Source organism: Acomys russatus, chromosome X, assembly GCF_903995435.1.
Source record: "Acomys russatus chromosome X, mAcoRus1.1, whole genome shotgun sequence".
Classification (NCBI taxonomy): domain Eukaryota; kingdom Metazoa; phylum Chordata; class Mammalia; order Rodentia; family Muridae; genus Acomys; species Acomys russatus.
In genome coordinates this window covers 60148682-60157967 of record NC_067169.1, presented here as the reverse complement: position 1 = coordinate 60157967, position 9286 = coordinate 60148682, and the positions used below count along the sequence as shown (strand labels likewise).

Below are 9286 nucleotides of genomic sequence, written 5' to 3'. Positions count from 1 at the left end.
ACAAACTAAGCTTGATTGTAAAGCTATACTATCTGGCATTCAGTGCTCTCAGAGACTTGAGGAGGAACAAAATTAAATTCCTGAGTGAACCCGAAGTATAGGTTAGCAGCTTCCAAAATGAACAAATTGATTTAGATGGTTTACTGCCTGAACAGTCACCCAACACTCTCTATAACATTGGAGCCTCATCTTCGGCTTTCTGGCCCAATATCTCTGCCAGACTTATTCTCAGTGCAGTAACTATTGAGGACTTGCTTACCCTGTCTTGGCAGATTGCGGCATCGACTCTACCTGCATCTAAGCTGCCCATTTTCAGGCAGAATTCTGTTTGTGGCAGGAATGAGGACATTTTTTTCCCAGTGGCTTGTTTGCTACATTTGAGGCCATGTCCATAAGGAGGTTCTTTCAGGTCTGCTGGGTGTTGTCAGGAGTTAACTTGTCTTGTTGTCAAAGAAATTTAGGATTATAAAAACAACTTTAAATGCCATATTCTGTGTGTCTCTGAGGCCTTTGAAGACCTTATTCAACTATTTTACCTCATATAGCAATAGAGTCATATCTATCTGTTAGACTTAGGCTATATCTTCTTGTGCTAAAATCTGACAAGTATTTGGCATGCCCATGTTTTGTATCAATATACTAAATTCTATACCAATGACTTAGACATAACCTTCATTATGAGTAACAATTAAGGCCTTGAGTTAAGGAGTAGGTTCAATCATCTAGCTTTTGTTCTATCCTCTCTCTACGTTTCTATGTCTCTCTTTCTTTTCAGCTCCTATCTCATTACCTATGTATACAAGATAAAGGAAAATAGAAACATCCCTGAGTTTCACCTAGTTTTTTCTATGTATAAGACCAATATTGGCTTATGTCCACCTCCAGGTGAGAACAAGCATTTGTAGACCAAGAGAGCAAACAGAAACCTACACAACCCCCTTAGAGGGAGTGGGTCATTCTTATCTTGAAGTTTCTTCAGGCTGAATTGGGGCAAATAGTACCTTGGAAGTGGGCCAAAAAGATTGGAGAAAATGTTTAAGCAAGCCAGAGATTGCATTTGTGGTCCAGTTTCTAAATGTTGAGAGGTGACAGGCTTAATAGAAGATTGAAATGGTGGTCCAAATTGGATCAGAAGTTTTCTACAATGTTGTCCAGGAAGCTGTCCAAATCTGATGGGTAACAGCAACAGAGTCATCCGGGACTGGAGATAGGAGGATGCAGATGTAAGTGTCCATCATGCTGAGAGGAGTGGATCCTGTCAGGTCTGATTCAGCAACAGTGTCCAGTTGTTTTATTCTGAAAACATATTTTCTCACCATCATTATACAGTTCTAACATTATAATGTATGAGGTAAGTGGTATGCACGGAACAATTTAAACTAGTTTTCTGTTCACTGTATGAGTCAACATAAGACATCCGCAAATCTTCCTTCATGCCTTACTAAGAGTGGCCTCTAATAATAAGTCACAGAGAATCTGTGGCCAACATGAGACTTCTCTATGCATTTACATTTGTATTTCTGTCAGTCTCAGAGCTATCCTCATGTAGTGGGATTAGGAATATAAATTACCTGCTTGTTCTCCTGTTTGAATTCTTTACATCCCGATTATAGACCCCTCCTTCAGCCTCTCCCCATCTCACCCCCTCCCTCATCATCTCTGGATCCCGTCCCTTCCCTCATCCCCTTTCCCTCCCTCCCCTAGTCCTTAGAAAGAGGAACCTTTCTTCCCTAAATTATGACTTTAGTTTATTTAGTGTCCCCTTAGTTTTTTAGTGTCAGTATTTTGCTCAGTGGTTTCCACTGTTATAACAGAGTAGCTATTATGTTTTATTTCATATAAAATAAATACAAATTCCATTAGCAGCTGATATTTTTTAACTCTATTCATCTGATGTTTGTTACTAGAACAAAATGATCAAGGTAAATAAACTTTAAAAACAAAAGAGTTTTATTTAATTTAGTGATTTGGAAGTGAGAAGTCCATGATTAGATAGCCTTCTTGGTTTAGTGCTGGAAGAATAGTTAGTGATGAGTGGCATCATGGTGAAGTATGTCTGATGGAACATTTATATCACCACACAATAAGTTGGAGAATTAGAGAGGGCCATCACTGTTCATTCTTTAATAACCTTGCCTCATAGATTCCATGGGAGTATTTTAATCTCTTTCAGCAGCAATGCTACCTTCCAACAATCTCAAGCTATCTCAACAGGCCACACATTTGTTTTGTTTTGTTGTCTCTTTTTTGATTTTTTAAATTTTGTTTTTTCACTTTTAAGACAAGTTTTCTCTATGTAGCGGTGAATATCCAAAACTCTACTATGTAGATCAGGCTGAGCTTGAACTCACAGAAATCCATTTATCTCTACTTTTTTTGTGCTGAGATTAAAGATGTGCACTACCAAATCTCACTTATGCACCATTTTAAAGGTGTCCATCACCTCCAAACATCATCATACTAGGAACAGAGTTTCTGCGACATGAATGCTTGAGGAAAATTCACCATTCAATCCACACAATTTATGTACCTTTATCATGTGGTTTTAGTTCTGTAAGCAACAATTAAGTTACTTGTTCACTGAGTTTCATACTTTGGCCAATTTAATTCTTATCTACCTGGAGGTAGCCTAAATTAACTTATTAACCAATAGAAAGTGAAATTTAGGAGTATAATTTAGTAACAACTGAAATAAGCTTAACTTTTCTCATAATCTTGCTTCCCATATTTTCAGTAACCTATAGTTTATTGTGATCTGAAAATGTGCAGCTGAAAATTTCTTGAATAAATACTAAATTCTAAATTGCATATTATTTTAATTAATGTGACAAAATCTCAAAAAAGAAACCGTTTACTGTCTATTCCCACTAAGAAATGAGTAAATAATCTGATTAGTATACCTGCAATGTCTACATTACCCACACATTAGCATGGTAATCTCTGTTACCAACTTGACTGTTGACAGTATTACAGTGCTTTTATGTTTGCTTTTGGGATTTTTTTTAAATAGATGACCTTGGTAGAGTGAATATAATTAATTTCAATGTCATAAATAGTAAATGATGCATATTTTATTGATATATCATAAACACATTCATACACACATTTACACACTACCACACATAGTGACAAATACAAGTTTATAAAAACACACACTCAAACATATTTATACATGCTCAATCACACAAACTCACATAAATACATCCACATTGATATGAATTCTCATATACAGAAACTCATGAACACTCAAACTTACTCATACACACATTCATCCACACTCACAGACACACATGTATTATATACTCATACATACACCTGCACATGTAAGCATGCTTATACATAGGCACACTCATACATTTTGACACACATTGACATATATACCCATACACAAACAAACTCACACATACTCTTCCATACTTAAGAAATATTTATTTAGAGAAACAACAACAATGCTTTATAAATAGGGAAAAAAGGAAATTATCTGGAACTTTGAATTTTAAATCAATACTATAAATATAAGAAAATATTTGTTTATTGACTTTACAATCTGATTAAAGTTGCCCTCCCTCCTCTCCTCCTAGCCTCCCCCCTGACACCCTCTCCCTCATGCTTCCTCCTTCCCATCTCCTCAGAGAAGGCGAAGCCCTCATGTATACCAACCTTCCCTGGCACATCAAGCCACAACAGGACTAAGCTTTTCCTCTCACACTAGGGCCAGACAAGACAGTCCAGTTAAGGAAAGATATCTAAATGCAGGCAACAGAGTTATAGACTGTCCAATGGTTACCAGATCCACAGGGTGACCAAGCTGCACATCTGCTACTTATGTGTAGGGGGCCTAGTTCCAGTTTATGCATGCTTTTTGATTGGTGGTTCAGTCTCTCAGAGCCCCAATGGGCCCAGGTTACTTAATTCTTTAGGTCTTCTTGTAGTGTCCTTGATGTCTCCACTTACTTCAATGCTTCCCCACAAGATTCCCTGAGCTCCTCCTATGGCTTGCCTGTGGGTCTCTGTATCTGTTTCCATCAACTCTTGGGTGGAACTTATCAGAGACAACTCTGCTAGGCTCCTTTCTGCAACCACAGCAGAGTGCCATTAATAGTGTTAGTTGTTGGCCCTCTCCCATGGGGTGGGTCTCAGGTTGGGCCAGGCATTGGTTGGCATTCCCTCAACCTCTGCTCCATTTTCATTGCTACATATTTTGTAGACAGGAAAGAATTTGTGTTGCAGTATTTTTGAGTGGGATGGTGTCCTTCCCCTCCCTCCACTGGGAGTTCCATCTGGCTACAGGAGGTGGTCACTTAAGGCTCTCTATTTCCCACTGCCAGGAGCCTCAGCGTAGGTCACCCATAGACTGCCACGAGTATCCTTTGTCCCAGGGCTCCTGCTCATCCCAGAGGTGCTTCTCACTGATTTCCATTCTCTTTTACAGCCATCTCCCACAACTACTCTCCCCACATCTGATCCTCATAGTCACTTGCCTCCCCATGCCCTCCCCTACCTATATTCCTCCCTCCATCCACTTTCAATGTCTATTTTATTTCTTCTTCTGAGTGAGATTCAGGCATCCTTCCATGGACCATACTTGTTTAGCATCTTCGGGTCTGTGAATTTTAGCATGGTTATCTCATACTTTATGGCTAATATTTATTTTTAAGTGAGTACACACCATGCATTCCTTTATGGATGTGGGTTACCTCATTCAAGACGACATTTTCTAGTTCCATCCATTTGCCTGAAAATTTTATGTTATCTTTGCTTTTAATAGCTGAGTAGTATTCTATTATGTAAATGTTTGACAATTTCTTTATCTGTTGAGTGACATCTAGGATGTTTCCAGTTTCTTGCTACAACAAATAAAGCTGCTCTGAACATATTTGAGCAAGTGTCCTTGTCATACTGTGGAGCATATTTTGGATATATGGCCAGGAGTGGTATAGCTGGTCTTGAGGTGGATTGATTCCTATTTTTCTGAGAAAACACCAAATTGATTTCCAAAGTGGTTGTACAAGTTTGCACTCCCACCTGCAGTGGAGAGTGCTCCACTTTCTCTACATCCTCGCCAGCATGTGCTGTCACTTGAGCTTTTGATCTTAGCCATTCTGATAGGTGTAAGATAGAATCTCAGAGTCATTTTGATTTGCATTTCCATGATAACCAAAGACATTGAACATTTCTTTAAGTGCCTCTTGGCCATTCAAGATTTCTCTGTTGAGAATTCTCTGTTTAACTTTGAACCTCATTTTTAATTGGATCATTGTTGGTGTTTAATTTAAGTTCCTTATATATTTTGGATATTAGCTCTCTGTTGGATGTAGGATTGGTAAAGATTATTTCTCATTCTGTAGGTTACTGTTTTGTCCTATTAACAATGTCCTTTGCCTTACAGAAATTTTCAGGTTCATGAGGTCACATTTGTTAATTCTTGATCTTAGAGCCTGAGTTCTCCTCTGCCAATGAGTTCAAAGCTGTTCTCCCCATTTCACTTCTATTATATTTAGTATATTAGGTTTTATGTGAGGTCTTTCATCCATTTGAACTTGACTTTTTTGCAGGGTGATGAATATGAATCTATTTGCATTTTCTATACATAGACATTCAGTTAGACAGCACCATTTGTTGAAGATGCTTTCTTTTTTCCATATAAGGTTCTGGTTTCTTTGTCAGAAATCAAGTGTCAGTAATGGGGAGGGTTTATTTCTGGGTCTTTGATTTGATTCTATTGATCAACTTGTCTGGTTTTTTTCTTTTTCTTTTCCATATGAAGTAGAGAATTGCTCTTTCAAGGTCTAAAAAGAATTATGTTAGAAATTTTATGGCAATTACATTGAATCTGTAGGTTACTTTTGGTAAGCTGGCCAGTTTTACTATTATAATCCTACCAATCCATGAGCATAAGAGATCTTTGCATCTTATAAAAATATCTCCAATTTTTTGCTTCAAATCCTTGAAATTTTTACCATACAAGTTTTCCCCTTGCTTGATTGGAGTAACCCCAAGATATTTTATATTATTTGGGGCTATTGTGAAGGGTATTGTTTCCCTAGTTTCTTTCTCAGCCCATTTATCATTTGTATAATGGAGGGGAATTGATTTATCTCAGTTAATTTTGTATCCAGCCACGTTGCTAATGTTTTTTTTCAACTGTAGGAGTTCCTTGACAGAATTTTATGGATCATTAATGTATACTATCATATCATCTGTACGTAGATATACTTTGACTTCTCTCTCTCCGATTTGATCCTCTTGATCTCCTTTAGCTGTCTTGTTTTTCTGGCTAGGAATTTCATGTAATATATTGAAAATATATGGAGGTATTGGACAGCCTCATCTTGTCCATGATTTTAGTGGAATTGCTTTAAATTTGTGTTTATTTACTTTGATGTTGACGACTGGCTTGTTGTATATTGCCTTCATTGTGTTTAAGTATGTGCCTTGTATCCTTGATCTCTCCAAGTATTTTTTTTTAAGAATTTGCATCTATGATTTTTTAATTAAATTCCATCTGTAAAACCATAGGCATGGCCTACTATCCTTATACACCTGTTTCTATCTTTACTTATATTAATAAAAATAGAAAGTCCATTGTGCTATCAGGAGCCTAGAAAACCGTGTTATCACAGATAACAATAAATTACTGCCTTCAGTACATTAACTCAAACCTGTTTCTCAGAACAAGGCTTCTGATTCAAATAAAGAGGATACAGATACAGAATAGAAACTATTTACTCACACAAACATTGGGCAGGTTTTGGCTTCTTTATGATTTTTGTTTGTTTTATTTTGTTTTTCAAGACAGGGTTTCTGTGTGCAGCCCTGGTTGGCTATCCTGTACTCACTTTTGTAGACCTGGCTGGCTTCGAACTCATTTCTGCCTGCTTCTGCCTGGGATTAAAGGCATGTGACACCACACCTGGGCTTTGGTTTACATTTTTGAGGAAGGGTCTCACTATGTAGCCTACACTAGCCTTGAATTTGCCAAGTAGTCTGAGAGGGCCTTACACTTGTGATCCACCTGCTTTTTCCTATAGGACCTTGAAACTCTATTTTGGGCCCATTTCTGTTGAGTAACAATCCAAGCCACATATCTCAGGGCTATCCAAACTTAACATGGTAATATCTGCCTTCACAGGAAACAAAACTAAGTCCTCTCACACAGAAAAATGTTCTTGGGATGACCATCTAAGCCATGTCTCTTCATGCTGGACATATTCCCCAATGTCTGCTTGATGAAACACCACAAGTGCCATGGGGTCCATTTTTCTGCAGTCTTTGGTAGCTTTGCTGCTACCCAAAAACTGAGAGAAACATCTGCCGTAAAATAAATCACTACTTCCTGGTACTGAGAATTGTTTTTAGTCATTCGACCCAGATCAGATTTCAACACATAGTTTCCATACAAGAAAGACTGTTTTCCACACTTCATACTGGCCGTCATCCTTAATTGCATCCCCATGGCAAAACAGAGAGATCATCCCCACATACCTTGGCATAGATTTCAATGTAATCGAGAGCTCTAATGAACAACTGGAACTTACGGGTCTTGGTAAACTTTCCTAAACACGTCCATCGTGACACTAGCTTATCCCCAGAGATGGTGGCATCCAGCTTCAGGATCATCTCACGCACATAGTACACTTGGTCGTTCTTCAGCCAGAAACAGTAGATGCTGTCAGGCCTGTCCACTAGGAGCTGTAGATTCTCCCCAATGCCTAGTCACTTCTTCAGTCAAAGACTTCATTTTCTCACTACCTGGGCTCCCAGGATCCTCGTGCCTCTCTCTCAGACTTTCAACATGAATAGGTGCTGGATTTTGTCAAACGGTTTGGAAGCATCTAATGAGATGATAATGTGATTTTCTTCTTTCAGTTTTTTAATATGTTGTGTTACATTGATAGATTTTCACATATTGAACAAACTCTGCATGACTGGGATGAAGCCTACTTGATTACTATGGATGGTATATTTGATATGTTCTTGGATTAGGTTTGCAAGTATTTTGTTAAGCATTTTTGCATCAATGTTCAAAAGGAAAATGGGTCTGAAATATTCTTTCTTTCTTGAGTCTGTGTGCTTTAGGAATCAGGGTGATTGTGTCTTGATAGAATGAGTTTGGCAATGATCCTCCTATTTCCTTTTTGGTGAACTATTTGAGGAGTGTGGCTATGAGCTTTTCTTTGGAATTCTGGTAAAATTCTGCGCTGAAACCATTTGGGGTTGGGCATTTGATTGCATAGAAGACTTTTAATGATTGCTTCTGTTTATTAAGGGGTTATAGGACTATTTAACTTGTTCACCTGATCTTGATTTAACTTAGGGAAGTGGAACCTAGAAAGAAAACTGTCCATTTCATTTAAAAATTTCAATTTTGTAGAGTATAGACTTTTGAAGTAAAACCTAATAATTCTTTTGAGCTCCTCAGTGTCTATTATCTGTATCCCTTTTCATTTGGATCTATCTCTCTGCTTCTTAATTAGTTTGGTTAAGGATTTGTAAATCTTGTTGATTTTCTCAATGAACCAACTCTTGTTTCATAGATTCTTTTTATTGTTATCTTTAGAAAAAATTATTGATTTCACACCTCAGTTTGATTCTTTCCTGAAGTCTAGCCCTCTTGGGTTTGTTGGCTTCTTTTTTTCTATAACTTTCAGGTGAGATGAAGTTGCTAGTATAAGATGTCTCCAATTTTTTTTGAAAAATAAAATCATTCATATTACATCTCAATTGCTATCCTATCCCGTGCATCCTCCCATTCCTCCCTCTCTTCCACTTTCACCCCATTCCCTTTCCCTATGACTGTGACTTATGGGGACTTCCTCCCCTTGAATATGATGCTAGGGTATCAAGTTTCTTCTTGGTAGTCTGCTATCCTTCCTCTGAGTGCCATCGGGCCTCCCCATCAAGGGGACATGACCAAATATGGGGCACCAGAGTTCATGTGAAAGTCATTCCCCAGTCTCCACTTAACTGTTGGGGCGTGTCTCATGAAAGTTCACTTACCAGGAAACTAAGATAGAGGTGAGGACATTCTAAGGTGAGAGAAATATAGAAGATAGGGAAATATATGGATCCAGAGGTTCCTAGAAACCTACAAGAAGAACACTATGATGGGCAAATCTGAGCCCAGGGGTTCTGCTCGATCTATGGCACCAACCAAGGACAATACGTGCAGTCATGATCCAATTTCTTTAGGAAGGCATTTAGTGCTAGAATCTTTTGTCTTGGCACTGCATTCATTGTGTCTCATACATTTGGGTTTGTTGTGCCTTCATTTTCATTTAATTCT

General features: G+C 38.0%; 1 protein-coding gene across 1 annotated transcript; it reads right to left on the bottom strand.

The window, feature by feature from the left end:
- Positions 1-7151: 7151 nt before the first annotated feature.
- On the bottom strand, positions 7152-9176 carry LOC127185305 (60S ribosome subunit biogenesis protein NIP7 homolog). Its single transcript, XM_051141816.1, has 3 exons — positions 9155-9176; positions 7486-7712; positions 7152-7298 (listed from the first exon to the last, which is right to left on the bottom strand). Exons 1-3 carry the CDS (start codon positions 9174-9176, stop codon positions 7152-7154), a joined length of 396 nt encoding a protein of 131 aa, XP_050997773.1.
- Positions 9177-9286: the final 110 nt, after the last annotated feature.